Genomic DNA, 21,639 nt, shown 5'->3' with positions numbered 1-21,639 from the left:
CTGCCTGCGAAGGCTCAACCCTGCCAGGACAATTTACTCTGCTCCAGCCAAAACCTGGAGAGAAGCAGCCAGGTCCCCGAACCCAACTAGAGCAGTTACTTTAGAAGCCTGCAATGATAAACACTTTCTCTGCCCTTTGGGATGTGAATCTACCACCCAACCCCATTTCCTTGAGGACCTGAGAGCCTTCTCTTTGCAATGCAAACATTCAGGGAGCTCACTCCTGATCTTCCCAGTCCCTGTGGAAAGAGTAGAGCCTGACTTCAGTGGGTTCTTCCTGCGGTCTAATGCATGGCTTCCTGTCCTAAAGATAAGAGGAGTTTGTTTCTGCCCCAGGTGAGCCAGGATGAAGACATCCAGGCGGTCTAGTCACATGAACCAAGCCTCTCCCCATAGACCACAGTGTGTTTCCCTTGGCACACCTGGCCTATGAAACATCATCAGGCTTTTGTTTCGGGGATGTGAGTCCAGTCCACGCTGGACTATTTCCCCTATTGCAATCATATTACTGAATAAATCTGTCCTACTGCTTTAACCAGGGTCAGTTTTGTTTATCTTCAACTGGAAGGAGAACACTTCTTTACTTTTAGAACTCAATTACTTTTTCCATTTATCTGTTTCCAACTTTTATTTTAGGTTTGGGGGTACCTGTGCAGGTTTGATCATGGGTAATTTGGGTCTCTGGAGTTTGCTGTATAGATTATTTTGTTACCAGGTATTGAGCATAGCACCCGATTAGGTAGCTTTTCCATCCTCATCTTCCTCTGACCCTCCACTCTCTTAGTAGAACCTGATTTCTGCTGTTCCCTAGAAGTCAATGGTAACTCAAGAAGAAGCCACTTTCTTTGGATATTTTCAATGAGGTGATGAAGAGCATGAGTGATTTTCAGGGGAACTACGCACACCCAGCCTGAGGTGGGAAGCCAGGAAGCCCCCGACTGCTTCTCCGGACTCCTCAACTCCTTCCCCCTTCTAGGCCCCCTCAGTTTTCCCATCTGCACAGTTATTTTCTCTACTGGCCCTCCCAGCACACACACTTCAGGATTCTTCAATAGGAAGACAATAAGAGAGTCTGGGGAGAGGGAATCCCAGGACCCTGATACCCCGGTGAAAACTGTGCCCTCCTGGAGAAGATTTCCGTGGAAATGTTAACTCCTGCTGAAGGGAACAGCTGCCCAGGACTCAGAGTGCAGCTCGGAGAGGGAAGCATTCCTGGGACCAGAGACAGGAGGGCTGATGGGGGTGGTTGAGTCCCTCCAAGAGACGTGTGCCTTCTCACCATTGGAATCAACCAGCCAAACTCCTGCTTGTTAATTCCGACCATGTAGGGGACAGTGTGGAAATTCCTTTCAGCTTGAAGCTCTTCAGGTGTTTTCAGCAGCAGCATCCCATCAATCACAGTGCCCAGAAGGAGTTGACTCTGGGGAGAGAGCAGTGCAGCGCCTGTGATTCCCTCCCTAGTCACACCCATGTCCCCAACTCTGCCTGTCTGAGGGTGAGACCAGTACCATAGACCGGCATGGCCATGGGCCATGGCTGCACATGCTCAGGATCCTAACTTAGGGGGGTAGGTCTCCGTGACTCAGGGGCAGAACTTCAGGCAGAGGCTGACACTGCTCAGGTGATGAGGAGAGGAAGAAATCTTCACTCAGATTGGAATACATGTATTACCTATGTAAAATTACATGTCTATATATTTCAATTTGAAGTGCATGCATTTCCCTCTGTGTGTCCACAGTTGATTTTCGGTAGTCCTGGCAGTTGCTTCTGATAAAGCCCCCATGAGTGCTGAATTAGAGAATACAGGGTCATCACTCAAGGGGGAAATACTGGGTTAGGTTCTTGCAAACCTCTGGCCACAACATTTTCATCAACCTTCTTTTATGTGTGGGTTTCTGTTGAAAGAGACTTCCACGGCTCTATCCCACACAATAGGTGTTACTTTAGCCCTTTCCATCACAGCCTCATGTATGAATCGGCCAATTTCCTTCTCCTTTTTCTGAACATGCTATTATGTGGATTTTTCAACACCAAATGCACGGCCAGCAGCACTGCAGCTCCTGCCTCATCCAAGCTTGTCTCACACAGGCGCCTTCCCCGTAAGGCACAGCACAGCCTGTTTAGCTCAGGAACGCCAGACAGCAGCGCTACTCTTGGGATCGCTCTAAACAGTGACATCACTACAAAAAGCACAAAAATGCAGAACACATGGCACTAAATAGACCACGAAGAGGACACCTGTAAACATCAGAGATGAAACAAGAAGAGAGAGGTTGCCTTGCCGGATCTCAGATGGAACGTGCCTATCATGCAAATCCAGCTTCCCCTGCTCTGTACCTGCCTGTGTGTGACCATGAAAGTGCCACCAGTATCGATTTGGGGTTTATAAGGACATTTTAGCAAGCAGGTGAATTTATAAACACAGAATCCATGATTAATGAGGAAGAGATTATGCTATCTATCTGTATTTAAACAAGAGCTCTTATTGATCCACGGGTGGCTTTGAGGAGGTACCGAACCCCGGTCACTCAAGGAGCCTAGACTAGGACATGATTCCCTACTAGAGAGAAAATCATGAGTAAAAGAATCAGTGATTAACTCACAGTATATTGATCCATGTCTTAATTTTAGGTTTTACCTTTGATGAATAATTTTTATATGGTCACAGATTAGAGAGAGCCCGACTCATGTGTTGCCATCAGGGTAGCTGGTTCTGGGTACAGTTATATTTCATATTTAGTCACAATGGTGTAGTTGCTAAGATAGAGCGTGGACTTTGAAACCAGATCAACTGCATCTGAAGCCTGGCTCTACTACTTACTGGCTGGGAGTTTCATCTTTTTGGGCCTCAGTTTTCTCATCGAAGAGGTGAGTTATTGTGAGGATTAAATGGCTGAACACATGTCAAATACTTAGCACAGCACCTGGTGTCTGGAAAGGCTGAATAACTGTTAGGTATTACTTGTTAGCAAGGTTGCTGTGGGTCCCTCTCATAGACACCAGTCCTCTGTGGAATCTTCCCAGTTCCATGCCCCATGGGCTATATTTCCCTTCTGGATATCAGATGGAACTGGACAATTCCTAGCCTTTGAGACCCTATGGCTTCTGGACCTTTGGTCTGCCTACAAAAGCCAATGAATGACGAGCTAGTTCGGACTGCCTGGGGGAGATGTTCTGAAAAGTGGACCAGACCCAGCTGGACAAGATCAGATCCTAATCCAATATGGCTGACAATGAAGAACAGGATTGGGGTGCAAGTCCAGCCTCCTTGAGAGGATGTGCAGCTCAGGCAGGGCTGCCGTGAGGGGCCAGCAAGAGGAGCAGCCCCTCTGGAAGGAAGACACAGGGCAGACTACGTGGAGGAGGTGCCGCCCGCCTGCGGTGGGCTCTGGGCAGTGAATGGTATTGACAGGTGAGGAAAGGAGTGAGAATTTCTAAACAGTGGGAACTGCATGAGCAAAAGGACATAGGTGTCACTGTGCAGGGTAAATTCCAGAAACAACCAAGAGTTCTGGGCTTGGAGAAATGCTGTGGGGCAGGGTCTAGAGGGAGGGACAGGTGCAGAGCCTACCTTCTGCACAGTCTGGCACACAGTGTGCACACAGGTGTGTTTTGAAGGACTAACTCCATGGAGGGAAGGGGATTTGTCTCATAAGGAAGGTCAGACTTTTAAGAAGTGGGGGTGACGTGCTCTAATTCTGTTAAGGAAGGCCAGTCTGGCTGCACCATGAGACATGGAAATGGGGAGAGAAGGTGAAGTAGAAGAGGATAAAAGTTGAGGCAAGAGACGGGAGCACCTCAGTTGGGTGACAGCCATGCTGGAAGACTGCCATCAGCAACAATGACAAGTGATTGTTGTCCACTTAGAGTTTGCAAGTGGCTGCCCTGTGTGGGCACAACCTTGTTGTGTCAGAAAACTCAGGGCGTCCTCCACTTCTCCCCCTTTCTTACCCCTTGAATCCTGTCCATCAGCAAATCCTGTCAGCTATTCCTTCAAAGATATCCAGACTCCAACCACTCCTCCCATCCCCACTGCCACAGCCCTGTCTAAGCAGCCAGGAGCCCTTGCCTGGATTATGGCAATGCAGTGGCTGTCCAGCTGGTCAACTGCATCCACTCTGCCCCTTTCCTACAGTCTATTTGAACACCAGAGACAGAGACCTTTGTGAGATCTAACATCATGTGACTCCTCTGTTCAAAACCTCCAAAGGCTTCCCATCTTGCTCTGAATCCAAATCCAAGTACTTTAATTGATCTCTCTCCCACTGCCCATTACCTCTGTAGCCTCAAGCCAGTCTGTCGCCACTCTCAGTCCTCTCCAGCCAGACTGGCCCCTTCCGTCAGGGTCTTTGCAGTGACTATTCCCTCCACCTGGAATAGGCTTCTCCAGTTTCCTGACAGCTGGCTTCCTGCCTCCTCCAGAGCTTGGCTCAAATGCCACCTTCTCATTGAACCATTCCCTGATCCTGCTACTTAAATTGAAGCCACCCACAAACTCTACACCCTAATGCTGCACACCATCAAACAATACATACTTGATTTGCTTTTTTATTGCACTGTCCTTGTACTGTAATGGAAGGTCCCAAGAGGGCAGGGAGTCTTTCTTTTTTCACTGCTATATCCCCAGCTCCTAAAAAAGTCCTGGCACATAGGAAGTGTTTATTATCTTTGCTGAGTGAATCTTATGTACTCCGCCCATGACCATTTAGGAGAGTGCTGTGATCTCCAGGGAGGCAGCAGAGAGGACAGGATTGTAAGATTCTGCAGAGGTGATGTCACCAGAAACTGTCAACCCACTGGGAGGTGGGGATGGGGGTGGGGTTGAGGAGATTGGGAGAATACTGTTGGAGTTTCCTGTGTGCTGGGAGGAGGCGAGTGTCCTTGGACTGAGATTTAGGCTTCCCCTCTCCTTGGCTAATCATCGCTGTTACCTCTGCCTCCTGATTGTGGAAGGTTCTGGTTCAGCCTCCTCCTACAGTGCCATTTTGGGGAGCAGAAAATGTAAAAAAGAAGGGGAGTGGGCAGAGCCCAGGGCACACAGAGGTGATGCCTGGGAGCACTGGACTGGGAGTCAGGAAAATGGGTTCCAGGCCAGCCACTAGTCTTCCCGGCTGTGTTACCCCGGTGAGTCACTATCCCTCTCTGGGCCTCAGCAGCAAACACACAGGAGTTACTATAATTACCCAAGAGATGATTCTTTCACTCACAGTTAATTGGAGCTTAAAGGTGCTAAGACTCAAAACCCGTAATCCAGAAACAAAAGGTCCTTACCTCTCTGGGGTCTCCCTGTAAGTCCAGAGATAAGAATTTCTGTGAAGACAAAGGCAGAGGATGTGGGTGAGAGGCTTCCCAGGAGAACACTGAGCTGGGTGAGTGGGGCAACAGAGGTGTCAGGTTCTTCCCGCATCACTCCGTGAATTCGTATATCTATATGCGACCTGCGGTGCTCCATCTCCCTGAACATGAATATTAGTTCAGGGATGGGCATACACCCATGTAAATCCAATAGAGTTTACCCCAAAACTTTTGCAGGAATTGTTTAGAAAGAGGGTTTTTAAGCAGATAGGACAGAAAACTAGAGTGCTGTTGTCTTTAACCTTCCCAGGAGATATATCTGCCTAAGAGTGAAGCCAACACAGAGATGTGCAAAGCTGAAGGATAGAGAATGGTAGATTCTCAATAATATCCTATGATCATCTGGATCCAGCCATGCCTGAAGCCATCAACTCCTGAGATTTTCAGTTTACACGAGGATGCTATTGCAACACATTTCTTTTTCTGTTCAAGGCACTTGGGAGAGTTTCCTCATCTCCATTAGAAAGCCCTGACTCATGCAAGCTCACTGAGTCTCATCCTACCCCACGTTTCTCTTTGGTGTGTGTTCACCAAGATTGCAATGACTGTAGTGTTGCACTGTAGTTCCCAGATTTGACCTGTGCTCAGGATGTAACCAGTGCAGGTCCCTCCATTAAGGATTGAAGTCCCACTAGCCAGGAGTGTGTGTGTGTGTGTGTGTGTGTGTGAGTGTGTCTGTGTGTGTCTCTTTGTGTGTGGGTGTCTGTGTGTGTCTCTGTGTGTGTGTGTCTGTATGTGTTTCTCTGTGTGTGTATCTGTGTGTGTGTGTGTTTGTCTGTGTGTCTGCATATGTGTGTACTGCAGGCAGTGCGTAATCATGGAGGTGCTTCCACAAGATCTCAGAAAAACTCAAAAGAATGTTCCAGGATCTTAGGGATGGGTTTTCCCAAAGACTCAACTCTTCCCTTTTAAGCTGGGTCCTCTGATGCCACATGCAGAATTGCTGGAATATTTGCCTCCTTCCAGGCGTTAGAAAACAGTTGTGTTTTAATTCCTTGAACACTTTGGTCACTTAGAGCCTGAGCCAAGACCTAAGCACCAAGACCACATTGGACTCCACTCATGGAAACACAAGCAGAGTCCAGTGGTAGAGGCCAGCCCTGGGACCCAGGAGTAGCCTCAGGTCCAAAGAGAGAGTCCAGGCTACTCCTGAGCTTGGAATTCACACTCTTCCCCCTCAAAGGGAATAGTTCCCAATGGCCCTGGGTGCTGTGTCATCTGGGTGTTTGTCCTCCTGGGCTTCCCTGTGATGAGAGACTGCCATGGCCATCCAACAATCCTAAAGGTCCCCAAGTCCTAATATGTGAGGATGGCAGGGAGCAGGGATGGCAGAAGATACTCTAGACTCGCAGGTGTCAGTTCTGGGTCCCACAGTGTTGCCTCTGTGACTAATTTGAACTGTAACATTGGAGTCAGGGTTAAGGGCATGAACTCCTGAATTCCACTGTCTGGTCTCAAATCTGGCTCCTCCACCTTCTCTGTGAAGCATTCCCAATGACTACAATGAATGCTTCCCCTCTGTGCTGCCACCATACTCAACCTGCGAAGTATATGAATGTGTTTCTCTTTGGATAGTTCCTTGAGAGCAGGGACTATGTCCACTTCATGTCTCTTTTGCTACCTCTAACACCCACCCCTACATACTTAGCATGGATGGATGGATGGATCAATGGAGGGATGGATGGAGTTGGTCAATACATGGAGTACAGTTGAATTGAATGGATACGTGAATAGATGGGTGAAAACTAGCAGACAGACGATAACTGGATTGTTGATTTTGGAGGAATGGGTGATGGAGTTGAGATATAAGGTGGCTGGATGATCCATGAATGGTGGATGGATTGAAAATAGATAAATACAAAGTTATGAATAGGTTGACATTAGATTGATAAAAAGATATGAGTGAATTGGATGAATTAGTGAACAGATAGATGGATAAGACAATCATAGATAGACGGATTAACGAATGGGTGGATGGATGACTATCCTAGGATGACAATTGAGTCAGAGTCTCAGAAAATCTAGAAAACTGGACCACCACTAGGTCTAATACAAACAGTTTCTAAGTCAACCAAGATAAATTGTGACATCTTTCTGAAAATCTTTGAGCTTAATATCTCCATCCTCCAAATTCAGGATGATGGTGTCCCCGGGGAATATATAACATTTAATTTCTTAAAAATACATCAGAAAACAAGAATGGCAAAATGTTAAATTTTGGTCAGGATTGGGGATTGTTACACAATTTCTTATCATGTTATTTTTTGACTTTCTTTTTTTACATTTGTGGCATTTTACAATAAGAAAGGACAAATCAGATTCCCCATTCAGATACTGAGACTCCTGAGAGTTGAGACATTGTCCCAGGTAACTGTCCCTGGGCAAGAGGACAGCTGAAATGAAGAAGTCTGGGACCAAGTTTACAGGGTTTGGGCTATGGGAACAGTCAAACTACCATTTTCAATGTCGTCTCCAAGAGCTCCTCTTCCGTCTTCTGTCGCAGGCAGTGAACCATGACAGCTGAGGTGGTGGTTTTGCACCCAGCAGTGATAGCAATTTGCTGCAAAGATCACAGGCAACAACAGAGTTCAAGAGCGACATCCCTTCCCTCCATCAAAGAGGAAAGTGGCATTCTATACCAAGCCCAACTTGTACTAGTGGCAGGGAGCAGCAGAAGATACTGCAGACCCGCGGGTGTGGGTTCCAGGTTCCATGGAGCGTTGCCTCTGTTACTAATCTCAATTGTAACATGGATCAATTATGTAATCTCTCATCTCTGCTACCTTATCTCCATTGAAATGGACATAATCATCTCAAGCTGAATGTGTCAAGAAACGTGAGGTGGAGCTGGGATAGAGAGCATGGAATCCTGAATTTCCTTGTCTGCTTTCAAATCCTGGTTGTTCCACTTACCAGCCATTAGGCAGACCCTGAGAGACACAAGACACCATCACTGCCCAACAAGGCACCAGGCCCTGGCACATAGGAGGAGTGTGGTCACTGACAGGGCACTGTACTGGCTGCTAGGGCCATGAGCTGGAGTCCCAGCTCTGCCCTGATCACCTGCTGCCCTTGGCAAATCCCTTCCAAGCCCTGTGTTGGTTTGCCGGGCTGTGAAACTGGGACGCTGATCAAGGTGTCTCCTTGCCCTTCCTGCTCAGCCATTGGTGCCTCAGTGATTCTAGGAGAACATTAGCTACAACCGACCACAAGAGAGACCCCTGAGGATTCAGGAGCATAGAACCAAGGGGGTGCGGGTGTCCAGCTGGAGACGTACCAGCCGGAGACCTACCTTAGCCAAGGGCTTGACATCACCTTTCTTCACCAGAACAGAAGTGAGGGCCACGCCACTCTCAGAAATGGCCCGGTGGAAGAGGTTCTTGGCCAATGGAGACAAAACCTGACAGCAGAGTGGAGGGGAGGAGAGTTCATGCTCAGGAGTGGGGTCAGTGACTCACTCACTCTTCCAGGCTAGATCTACTCCACTATAAAACCAACACAGGACTGAGGAATCCAGTAGTGGGCTGACCCTCTGCCCACCTCCAGGCAGGCGGAAGTCTTCCTACAGCTCCCAGCACCTCTCATCTGGGTTTCCATCCCAGATCCCCCAGTGTCTCCTGGACCCAATCCCCAATCCCAGCAGGACCCCTCACACCCGAGGTTGTGTCTATGACCCACAACCCCTGCCCCATCCCTCCTTATCCTCGGCTCCATCCCTCCTTCCTCTGCCTGCCTCCCCTAGCCCACTGGACCACACAGTCACAAAGACTGTTGCCTCCTTCTTGGGCATGGACCAGCCATCAGACCACCCCAGAGGAATTCCCAGCCTGCTCAGTGTCCATGTCCCCTCCACATGTAGGTCTGGTTTAGCCAAACAATGACCTCTGTCCACCTCTTCTCTCTGCCTGCCCTTACTCATAATTTATGCCTATTCCTACTTCCCAAGAGAAGGGATGTGAGTCCTTAGGTTAAAATGAGTGGGAAGGAGAGAGAGAAAGAGAGAGAGAGAGAGAAAGAGCTCAACCAAGCTGGAAGAGGAGAATGCCTCCATTGCAGGCTGCAACTGGAGATTCGTATGGCCCCGGGACACTAAGCTGAGCTCTGAGCTTCCTGGGGGCCAAGGAGAGCTGGTTTTTAGCTTTCTACCCCCTGATGCTGGGCTGTGAGTAGGGCCAGTCCTGAATCCAGGTATTGCAATCAGAGGTATCCATAGCTGGATTGACAGGTGTCCAAGAGGTCTCATCTGCATCACATCAAGCGTGGGATTGGGCCCGGTGCCAGGAAAACTCACAAGAACAGAGACACTTTCTCCTCCCGCTGACTCTCCAAAGATGGTCACAGAGCCTGGGTTCCCTCCAAAGCTGGCAATGTTGTCCTGGACCCAGCGCAGGGCAGCCAGCTGGTCCAGGTGACCCCAGTTCCCGGGCTGTGTTCATCCCCTGTGCTGTGAGGAAGAGAACAGGTTGAGGGTGGGGAGAAGAGATGTCATGCAGGACCTTCAGGACCACAGATGGGGCTAGGGGTTCTCAGTGAACCCTTAAGAATAAGGCTGGGCTTCAGCATCTCTGAGACCCTGCTTTCATTAGTACAGCATTGTGGTGATGTATGGTTCTACATTCACTCAACTGGCAACTATTTACTGAGCATCTACTGTATGCCTGATGCTGTCTTATGAGCTAGAGCACATCTGAAAGCAAAACAGACAAAACCTGTGATGGCACTGAATTCCCACTACAGATCACAAGCAGATAAACAGATACATAGAGAGAATATAATGATGTCAGGTAGTCAAAGTGCACTGAGGTAAATACAATGGAGTAAGGAAAAAAACAGGAGTGGGACAGGGGGTGCCATTTCAGATCCCAATCAGGGAAGGCCTTTTGGAGGCAGTGACATTTGAGGTTTTGGAGGCAAAGACCTTCATAAAACAAGCACAATGAGCACATGAACCTTGTAAATATCCAAAGAAAGGAATTCCAGGCAGAAGAAAAAGCAAGTGCAAAGGGCCTGGGGCCCAGTGAAAGAAAGCGTAGGTCAGGACGAGCAGCTAGAGAGGGCCCTGGGGCCTGGCAAGAACTTCGGCTGTCATGGTAAGGAGCATGGGAAGCCCCCGCAGGGTTTTGTGCAGAGGCATTGCATGATTCAATGCATGTGTTAAGTGATCACTCTCGGTACTGTGCGACTCAGCCTCGTATAATAGTGGCAGAGATCTGAAAGTGTTAAAGATCATAATCAAGGTGACAGACAGAGAGCTTTGGCTGGGCTAGGAGCCAGGGAGGAGGTGCGAAGTAGTGGACTCTGAGTGGATTCTGAAGGCGGAGCCAAGAGAGTTGTGAGAAAAGAGACAGTCCGGGCTGCCCAAAAGGCCTTCTCCTGAGCCCAAGGGAGGATGTGGCAGCAGCAGCTGAGTGGAGGCGTGGTGGGAGGAGAAGGGGGTCTCTGTTGGGGAGGGGCAGTGGGAGTCAAGGATTCCACTTGTCCCTGGGAAGAGTGGGGCGCCCTTTAGACAGCCAGGGGTGGGGAGGAGGCAGTGAGTGATGCCTGTGGGCTTCAAAGGTGAGGTGGGCTGGAAACAGGGGCTCTGGCTGCTCCCTGGGATCACTGGGAATTAGTAAGGAGGGAGAGGGAGACAAGAGAGGCCTGTGGACAGGGAGGAGGGAGGACCAGGAAAGGGGCTGGGAAGGAAGCATGTCACAGAGGCTGAGCGGCCATCTGCTGCTGCTGGGAGGTCCTGAGAGGTTGGGTGGACAGCAGGCGGAGATCATTGATGATCGCAATGAGACAAACCGAGTGGCGTGTTCAGGAAGAAACCTGACTGGCATGGATGGAGGAGAACCTTAGAAAAGGTTCATAGCAGTTGCGCCTTGAAGGAGATCTGACTCCTGTCCCCATGGAGACCTGATGGGAAGACTCCATCCTTGCTTCCCGCACTTGCCAAATTTCAAGCAGAAAACGGGGTGAGTGGGTCCCAACACTCCTACAGGAAGGGGTCAGATGCTCCCACACCCCACCATCTGCAGCCCCCATTCCTTCACCCACAACATGCCCTGAGCTCCCTCTGTGACTCTGCCCCTTCCCTCCTTTCCATGAGAAGTCAGATGTGTCAACCTTCACCTGCTGGGCTGCCTGCTAAGTGTCATGACAGAGAAATGCAATGTGCTGGAGAAACATAGGTGAAGAGGAGATGAGTCTTTCAGTGGAGGTAACTGGGGGCTGGGTCTTGCAGGATGAAGAGGTGTTCTTCGGGTAGAATAAGCATTCCAGGCAGAGGGAACAGCACATACAAAAGCTCAGAGGCAAGAGGATGAGTAGCTGGGTAGTGAGAGGGTAGGTAGTGTCCAATTATGAAGGGGCTTGGATGCCTTACTGTGGAACCTAGCTAAGCACCCCTGAGGGCTGGCATGACCAGAGCTGGGTCCTAGCTAGCATCCTTGTTCTGGGGGCCAAAGTGCAGTGAGGAGAGTCCAATTTCTTACCTGAAGAATCCCCAGATGCCCAGGCGATATTGAATGGTCACCACCACCACGTTTTCATGGGCAGCAAGGGCCAGCCCATCATAGGTTGATGCCGCACCCACCATCAGCCCCCCTCCGTGGATCCACACCATCACCTGGGCAGAGAGGAAGCAACATACCAGTTACAGGACACAGAGCCAGGGAGCACTCAGAAGATGTCTTGTTTGGTGATCTACCTGTTGGTTACAACTGAAGGAGGATGCTATCCAAATTTCACAAGCTCCCAGCAACTTTGCAAAAGGCAATCTCTCTCCTGCATAATTCTCCCAACTGGGGCCCAAGCCCCCACCCTACTGCACATACCCTGGCTGTCGCTTCCTTTCTACCCAGCCTCCAGTGCCTCCTCCCCAAAAGGCTCCTGATGCTGAGAACATCATCATGGGCATAGCAAAGGCTAAGGATGTCCTCTTCTCCCCCTCACTCCCATCACCCTCAAGCCTGGACTATTCATGCACTCAGCGTACCCATGGGGCAGCCCTTGTATCTCAGCTTCATCTCAGTTAACTCTTTCATGGTGAAGTAAACTTCTCTGTGCATGAATGATTGTCTCGAGAAGCACACGTGCCTGTGATGGTGTCTCTTCCTCAAATGCCTCCTTATGCCTCTGCATCCCCAAATCCTATCCACCCTGCAGAACCCAGACTAAAACCCACCCACTTCAGGATGCCTTCAGTCAATGGACTAACACTGTCGAGAACTTAGCATGTGCCAGGGACTCTGCTAATACCGGAGGATGAGAGTGGGTACAATTCCTCATGCATGATTCTTGCATTTTAAAAGTCCACATAGTGGGGAAGAAGTGAGAGTGGCTAAAATAATAATATTGTAATAATATTATTCATGAAATATAAAAGAACTCGTAACATAAACTATGTCCCAAGTGCTGTTCTAAGCACAGTAAAAATAAACTATACATTGGGTAGGTACTAATAATGTCCCATTATCCAGGTGGGAAAATGGAGGCACTTAACCTGCCCAAGGTCCTACAACTCAAAAGTGGTAGCAGCAGGACTTTAACCCAGGCAGTCTGCCTCCAGAGTCCACATGTTGAGCTGCCCAGCACACTGCAGGCGCCGGTCACAGTGCAATGACTCCACTGTTAGGGCAGGGGTATGAGCCTGCCTCTGCCTTTTTAGCCAGGGACTGAGATCACCCTTGACTGATCATATGTGATGATTCCCATTTTGAGGAAACAGAGGCTTAGAGAAGTTAAGAAACTCCCAAGTCTCTCAGCTAGTCAAAAGCAGAACCAGGATTTAAACCCAGACCATGTAGTTCTAGAGCCTGTGGCCATTCCTGGAGGTTCTCCTGCCTCCAGGTTCCCAGAACCCTTGTTTCTCCCACAACTCTAATCCCTGCCTGCCTCCTGGGGAGGGATTGAGTGTGCATTCATCTTTGTGTGAAGACTGAGCCTGAAGGCTGGCCTGCAATAAAGTGCTGAAGGGAAGATATGTCTCTACAGCCCAGAAGGCAAGATCCTTGAAGGCAGGGGCTATGTGGAGTGGATTCATGTTCCTCCTTTCCCTGAAGCCCTGGGTCTAACTGTGTATATGGGGCACTGAGTAAACAACAGAAGAGTGAATGAATGAATGAATGAATGAGTAAATGTTTCTCCCACTTCCTTTGTCTTACAAAGCACATGTAGGGCTAACTTCTAGCCCCACGTTTGCAGACCTGCTCCCCCACTCCTAGGCACCATGCCACGGTGCCCCTGGGAGACTGGCTGGACACAACACCCCTTCTTTTTACACCCTGGAGTGGCCTCCTTTGCCAGCAGACCCTCCCCACCCTCCAACCTGCAGCTGGCAGCCTGCCCCATCTCCTGCCCTTCATTTATTTGGGTCATCAGCCACTGCCAAGACAATTAAGGAGGGAAATTAGGTAAAAAAAAATCCCAGATATTTGGCCAAAGGCAAAAGGAAATGCTTCTGGGATTGTCCCATGTTCTTCCCTCAACACCTGTACCCAGACAGTGAAAGTTACCCCAGATGAATGTTGATGTGCTGGAGAAGGCCACATAAAAGCTCAATGCCCTAATCCCTGTCGAAATCACTGATTTGAAGATCAGAAGACTTGAGCCAAAACCACCCTACTGGGTGACCTCTCCTTCCCTGTCTGGGCCTCAGTTTCTCTATTTGAAAAAGAAGAGTTGGGGTGTTGGCTTTTCTCTAAGTTCCTTCCACTGCTAACATTACTGAAAATCATGCCTTACCCACTGTGGATATCAGATTTTTAATCTAGTAACTAAAAGTAATCATTATCATCCTTCTATTAGCATGAAGGAACTTGGAACAATTAAAATGTTCATTAAAGATGCACAGCAAACTCCCCCAGAGTCCCTGTGTCACGAGGGGAAACTGAGGTGTGGAAAACCAGTGTTTCCTGTGGAGGCCCTGGGGTCTCTGAAACAATCCTGGCCTGTGCAGCTCCCTCCCCAAGCTGCCTTCACCCCCTTCCGGTCTGCCCCAGAAGATCTGGGGTACTGGCGCTGACACGCCTTGACCAGGGGATCCCATGGCTTACCAGCAGCCTGTTTTTCTTGGTCAAGTCAGCAGGAGTGTAAATATTGAGGTAAAGACAGTCTTCAGAAAGCTTGAGAGGAATGTTCTCTTTTCGGTTTGTAAATAGCTCTGAGAGTAACTGCCCCGCCTTGGGATCTTGGGTGCACCTGGGGAGGGGGAAAGAAGAACCCCTGAAGTTCAGCCAGATCTAAGCGAGGTGTGTTCTAGGGCAGTGCCTTAGACTGGGAGGTTTAAGCCTGGAAATGGACTTGATATTTACAGACTCACGACATTGTAGTGGGTAGGAGGCTATCAGTGGCTTCAGGTGGGGGTGCCAGGACTCACTAAGGTCTCCTAAGACCAAGCAGAGTGAGAAGGGCTTCACACCTCTTCCCTTCCTGGAGCCTTCGGGACTCCCAGCATCAAGGAGGGAAGAAAACCAATACAACGATCTTCCCTGGGAGGTGACATTTCTTGCAATGTCTTAGGGGTAAAATCTTTTTGGGACAACATCAGGAGAACTGTGCTCTAGTTTTGTCTCTCCCACACATTTACGGGATGACCTTGGGTGAATTCCTTTCACATTCTGGGTCCCAAATCTGCCAGATCTAAGTGAGAGCAGTGATTTCTACATGGGTCTTGCAGCCCTGACATGCCAAGATTCTACCATCTGCCTATCCCAGGCAAGTGCTGCTGTGGTTGCCCTGATGAAAGATCTTGAGGATACAACATAAATGAACATTGGTAACAGTTATTGAGTCCTCCCAGTGTTCCAGGCACTGTTTTAAGTACCTTTTGTATATTAACTCATTTAAGCCTCAGAACAGTCCCATTAGGTAGGTTCTATTATCTCCATTTTACAGATGAGAAAACTGAAGCCTAGACAGGTTAGAGAACCTGACCAACATCACATAGCCAAGAAGATCCATGCCATGTGGTGCTTATACACAAGTATATTATAAGCAACAGTCCCAGACCTCAATGTACCAAAAGGCAGTCATCACCACCCCCACTAGGTACATGAGGAAACTGAGGCACTCAGACTCTGGGATGACACAGCTGTCAAGTGACAGAATCAGAGCCAGCAAAGATGACTTCTTGATTTCCAACCTGGGAAATTTTCCTACAGATCACCAAGTGCAAGAGGCATAACAATAATAATAATAATAAAAAAGACATTCCAATGTGCAGAAAGGGAAAAGAACTCAACTTCACTAGTCTTCAGATAAATGCAAATTAAAGAGGAAAATAATATTGCTGTTATTGTTATTATTATTTTGCCTATCCAATAGCGAAAAACATTTTTTAATAATCCCAAGCATTGCCAAGAGTCTGCCAAATGGAGATGTTCGTACATCAATGGGAGGAGTGTAGTTGGAATATTTGGGGAGGGAAATCAAACAAGAGGTATATACTCTTTGACTCAGAAATGTCGTTTCTGAGCAGCTATCCTAAAATATTCATATATGTGCATAAGGCTTCACATTCATGATGTTATATTATTGAAAACATCATATGTAACTTAATGACCCCAAGTAAAAGCTTGTGGAGATTAATTATGGTTCAATACAATGTAAAGCAGCTGTTAATGCCAATCTGTGCTATTTAATGGCATGGAATGATGCTCATGATTACTTATAATGAACAAAGCAGGCATCCAAATTATCTCAATATAGCATTCCCTTTTAAAGGAAGAAAGTATAGAAACAGGCAAAAAAACTGGAATACAAACAAAATATTATATCATAAAACATTACTATCTAAAATATTGATAGTTGTTCTCTTTGGGTGGTGGGATATTGTATGTGATTTTAATTTTCTTACTTTTCCTTCTCTGTATTTCCTGAATTTTCTGTAATAAGTATATATTACATTTGCAATCAGAAAATAAAAACAGTAAACATTATTTTTTAAAAAATAGCAAAGAAAAGAAGGCAGCCAGATGCGGGCTGCTGGAAAGCCTCCGAACACCTGGCTGCCAAGATGAGCAGGGTCTGCTGTGATGCCTGTAGGGACCTTGGTACCCTAGGGAGTGGTGATGAGGCCAATTAGAACTTTTGGGCTTTTCTTCCCAGATTGGCCAGGGTGAATGGGCACACCTGCCATTGTTCACCTCAGGAATTGGCACACCTGAGAGCTGAGCACTTGCCGAGTGGACCCCTCAGTACTTCCTGGCCCAGCCCTCTCCCCAACTATGTGAAAGTTCAAGACAGCGGAATGCATGGGATCCTTCCTTTTGAACTCTCTCACCTGCTCAACTGCTTCTCTGTTTCCAAGGCACTTATCCCGTTCTAACATATCACATGATCCATGGAGTAATTTGCATGCTGTTCTTATCTGTCCAGCTGCTAGAATGCACGCTCCATGAACCTAGGGATCTTTGCTTTTTCACTAATGGATCCCAAGAACCCAGAACATACCTGGCACACAGTAGGTGCTCAATAAACATGTGTTAAATAATGGACTCCAGAATGCTGTGAGAGTTCTGGAATGTTCTTAAGGATCTACAATGATCTTAAGGATTCCAGAGCAAAGGATCAGCCCATCAGGGGACTGCCTTGACTCCTTCCTGCATCACTTTGAGGTGAACATCCCCAGGGACACATGCCACAGCCACCCCTGGCTTACATAGGAGGGTACGAGGTGGCATTCTTCACAAAGTTCCATGGCTCTGCAGACTGTGGGGGAGTAAACCTCAGGGGTCCAAGAGGCGGCTTGGCAAAAGGGATTCCCAGGAAAACGGCCACAGGCTGTGCAAATCCTTCTAAGCTGACGAACTTCCCCAGCACTTTGCCATGCACGGTGTCCACCACAGGTGGCGAGGACGGATGCCCTGCTGGACATGGAGAAGAAATCAGGATGCATCAGAGGCAAAAGGCTGGACCCAGATTCCAGGTGGGGTTTCCCACTCTCTAAGTGAGTGGCCTTAAATAAGTCACCTAAACCCTCTAGGCCTCAGTTTCTCTTGATGTACAATGGGGATGAGGGATCAATGTCCTTCCTAACTCATCAAGCTGGTTTAAGGAGCAAATTAGAATTGGAGGCAAAAAAACATCCAGCCAAAAATAAATGCAAGAAGGAGAGCTACTAGGAAAGAACAAGACATTTAGCTTCCCCCTTAGAAGTCTCTGGAAACATTTATCCATTAGAATCCTGGCACTGAGCCGCATGCTGGATGAGAGGATGAACAAGGGGTGACCCATATTCTCACAAGCACTGACCATTATAGGGAAGGGTCACATATACACCTGGGTCTACAGCTGGGAAGGAAGTGGCCATGTCCTGGGAGAGGTACCCATAACGCAGTCTAGGAATTAGAAGAGGGGGCAAGGCCTTCTGATTGCAGGCATCATGGAGGAGCTGGGACTTGCGGTAGGGGAGGATTGAATGAGGGGAAATGAGAAGCAGGGAGTGGTACACAGCAGAGAGAAGGGAATTTGCTGAGGTTCAGAGCAGCAGAATGCAGAACCTGCCTGGGGAAGGGGGCATGGCCCACATGCACCAGGTGGAGTCTGGGGGGAGTGAAAATATTCCTGGAATGAGACCGCGCATGTCAGGGAGGGCTTAGAATGCCAAGCTAATCGCTTGAGTTTTCTTTAGAGACAAATAAGCAGCAGGAACCGTTCCAGATAAAGGATGTGATCAGGTCAAGGAAGATTCTTCTGGTGGCCCTGGGCAGGTCTGCTCCATTCTTTCAGCACAGACAATGTTTCCTCACTGAGCTGAAATTCATTTCCCACAGCCTCCGCATCAATTCTGGTTCTACCTGTCATGGGACTATACTGGCCTGATCTGATCTGCAGCCTGTGGCCTTTCAGACACTTGATCTTGCTGCCCACCCCTCAGGTCCTATCTGGCTCCAGTCACCTCAGTTTGTCTGAGCTTCCCTCCTGGGAAATGATTTCCAGCCTCTTTTCCTCCCAGCTGCTCTGCTTTGGATAAAGACAAGATGTTAACACCTCCCTCAAAGTGTGGGGCCAGAAGAGAACAGAACAATTCAGATTTGGTCTTAGAGGGGAATATCCAATCACAATGGAAACTCCTTATGCAAAGCCCAGTTACACAACAGCATCCATGTCTCATCTTATTAATAGCCAACCCTGCAATGTCAATATTTAGCTTCTTTTCTTTTGTTGTTGTTGCTAATTACAAATAATACTGAGATGAACTTCCTTGGAAGCATGTTTATCGACATAGCAATGGGTGGTGGCATTACATGTGGCCTGTTTTCTTGGTGATTTCCACCTTTTCAGCACTGTATGGGATTTCCGGTCTTCACCTGAAATCCTCCCCCCCATCTTAATTATTTTAAAATTTTAAATAAAAAAAGAAAAAATATGTAGAAATATGATGATGTCTAAAAGGTATTTTGAAAGACTTGGAGACCAGGCACAGTGGCTCACCTTTAATCCCAGCACTTTGGAAGGCCAAGGCAGGCAGATCATTTGAGGTTAGGAGTTCAAGGCCAGCCTGGCCAACATGGTAAAAACCCCTCTCTACTGAAAATACAAATATTAGCTGGGCGTGGTAGCATGTGCCTGTAATCCTGGCTCCTCTGGAGACAGAGAAGAAGGAAAGAAGGAAAGGAAAGAAGGAAGGAAGGAAGGAAGGAAGGAAGGAAGGAAGGAAGGAAGGCAGGCAGGCAGGCAGGCATGCATGCAAGCAGGAGCGAGGGAGGAAGGGAAAGAAAAGAAAAGAAAAAGACTCTGTCCTTGACTAGAAGTGGGGGGAAATGGAAGGGAAAGAAGATCAAATACCTGGCTTGTGATGCTGGATCCCTGTTTACACAGGCTCGGTGGAGATGTCAGTGGGATATCGTGGCAAGATGACGCCACAGGACGAGTGCACTTCAAGGCTGGAAGGAAGCCTGGTGGGGGAGCAGGGCAGAATGTTCTCCTAGACAGTGAGCGTACACACCATGGATTTGTATGGCTTCATTGGAGATGCCAGTGTGAGAGGGATGAGAAAAAAAAAAAAGATCAAACACAGGGACCACTACAGCCAAGACGGAAGATCCAACAGAGTAGCGGGGAAAGAACGTTCCCACGTCCTGGAAGCCCAGGGAGGAAGAGGGCAAGGAACCAACTAAGAGTGCTGAGAGCTTCAGGGAGGTGGAGGAGAGTCAAGTCAGAGAAGAAACCACTGGGCTGGTCATTCTCAGCTCAGGGATTCACTTCAACAGGATGAGGTGGATGGCAGCCAGATTGCCAAGGGTGAAAAAGTGGGTGAATGGGGGGAGGCAGAAACAAGTATGAGAACAAGAGCAGTTGTCACTGATGTTATATGAAACATGAACATCGTGGGCATCTACTATGTGCCAGGCATGCATTTCAGTTTGTTTAAATCCGTCTTCAAATAAGCCTTGCTGGGTAGGTATCAACATGCCCATTTTACAGAGGAGGAAACTGAGGAAGTGGAGGCAGCCTGTATGGTCTTCCTAAGGAAGGAAATGGATGGCATTGCCAGGAGTAACCAGAGGTAAAGGAACATTCAGTTCCAAATAGGCTTCCTCTCTTCCTCTGCCCTTCCCCACAGTTCCAGAGCTCTCGCAGTGTCAGGCTGCCTGAAGGAAGACAGGATGCAGACGGGGCTGGGCTGTCAGGATTCAGGACCCAGAGACAGACCTAGGCATGATTTTCGGGTTGACCCTGGGCAAGTACATTTCCCTGTGTGAGTTTCAGTTTCTATGTCTATAAAATGGCACGGGGGTATTTCGAGGCCTCTCGCTGCACCCCTCTATGTACCATCTGTTTTGTTTTCTGTATTCTGATGCTCTGGCATCTGAGGCCTTGTTGACCTTGGAGAAACTCCCTCCCAGGGTCCAGCCAACGTGGAGCCCACACCCCAACCGCCTCTTTGATCGAGTTGCCATGCCCTGGCCACTACCCACCTGCCCTAATCATGCCAGAGCTAGGTACAAAACAATTAGGAACAGCCCCTGTGCCCCAGAGCCCCTGAAGTATCCCAACTCGCCAGTCCTCAGCCTGCCTGCCCTGCCTTTCCTCTTCTATCCTTGGAAGCCACAGTAAAAGCCCCTTGGTCTCAGATCCACCCTGTCCCCTCCCCAGGCTCTGCTGCTTCCCCTTGTGCCCCGCTCACTGGTGTCCCCCTCCTGTTGAGAACATGAGTAAGAAACTGTCTTTTTAATGGCAAGAGGTCCTGATATAGTGGCCTGACCACAGCTCAAATTTTCTATTCATACACTACATTTTTAAACAGCGCCTTTAAATTTATCCACCCCTTTTTCATGCTTTCTACATACCAGGCGCTGCCAAGAGTGCTTTGGAAACAACCACCCATTTCCTCCTCACCAAAACCCAGTGAGGTAGGTAGCACTGCCACCTCTATTTCAGAGAGGGGGTAACCCAAGCACGGAATAGCTCAGACCCTTGCCTAAGTACACACAGCGAGGAAGCGCCCAGCGGGGACTCGAACCCACGCACTCTGGCTCCAGAGTCGATGCTCTTAATATTCTCCTGAGCCGCTATCCGTTATCGAGCCATAATGGGACGAATTATGGGACAATAAACTGAGCTGCCTAAATTTCTCTTGTGTGCGGAGTGAGGTGGGCCGGCTGCCGGCCTTCTTGGGCCAAGCAATGCAGGGCGGTCTCAGGATGTTCACCCTCCCTGCGTCTCCGCGCGGGCCAGGCTGGCTGGGCTCAGCTGCTCCAAGTACAATTCCAAGTATGGAGGTCGCGCACCGCCACGGAGCCGGACCTTTTGTGTCTTTGCCTTTCTACGCATCTGCGCCCAATTCGGCCCAGAACAAGGATTTCAAAAAGTGCCCCGCATATTTGACTTCAGAAGGACTCACCCCAAGCCGCGGAAGCAGCGAGAGTGGCCAGGACAAGAGCAGGGAGCCACATCCTGGAAGGGCGATAGTTCCCGGGGCCTGCGAGGTCTCCGTGCAGCTCAGAGGGACTGTGCTGTCCAGCCCCGGCGCCACCCTGGCCCCCAGTTACCGCCCTGCGCTGCCAATTGCCTAATCCTCTAATTGGGAGAGATCAGAAAAGCCCTCCCTTTCCCCAGATCTCCCTGGGCTTCCAGTGGGGCCTCAAGCCACGCCCACTCACAGTTTACCCTCTTTCATCAAACCAATCTGGATTCTACTCTCAGATTACAGAGAACTGTAAACTCGCCCAACTGCTTGTGGCATAACGGTTTTTCCCTTGCAGGACTCTAACCTTAGTGCTCTCTGAGGGCCCCCAAAGGCCCGCACCTGTAGGCAGATGCTTTTAGGCAAAGGGAAGCTTTGATCTGCGGTCC

General features: G+C 48.7%; 1 protein-coding gene across 1 annotated transcript in view; it reads right to left on the bottom strand.

Moving 5' to 3' along the window:
• Positions 1-21,254, bottom strand: part of LOC750059 (liver carboxylesterase 1) — a 29,360-nt gene extending 8,106 nt beyond the window's left edge. The window contains 10 exon segments of the mRNA XM_024349842.2: positions 1,280-1,420; positions 5,272-5,310; positions 7,811-7,915; positions 8,648-8,755; positions 9,647-9,780; positions 9,783-9,799; positions 11,832-11,965; positions 14,394-14,538; positions 17,000-17,204; positions 21,188-21,254. Coding sequence (XP_024205610.2) covers positions 1,280-1,420; positions 5,272-5,310; positions 7,811-7,915; positions 8,648-8,755; positions 9,647-9,780; positions 9,783-9,799; positions 11,832-11,965; positions 14,394-14,538; positions 17,000-17,204; positions 21,188-21,239 — 1,080 coding nt within the window. The 5' untranslated portion in view covers positions 21,240-21,254.
• Between the last annotated feature and the right edge of the window lie 385 nt (positions 21,255-21,639).

The sequence above is a fragment of the Pan troglodytes genome, chromosome 18 (genome assembly GCF_028858775.2).
Source record: "Pan troglodytes isolate AG18354 chromosome 18, NHGRI_mPanTro3-v2.0_pri, whole genome shotgun sequence".
Classification (NCBI taxonomy): Eukaryota; Metazoa; Chordata; class Mammalia; order Primates; family Hominidae; genus Pan; species Pan troglodytes.
The sequence above is the reverse complement of the archived record's forward strand: the minus strand, read 5'-3'. Positions and strand labels throughout refer to the sequence as shown.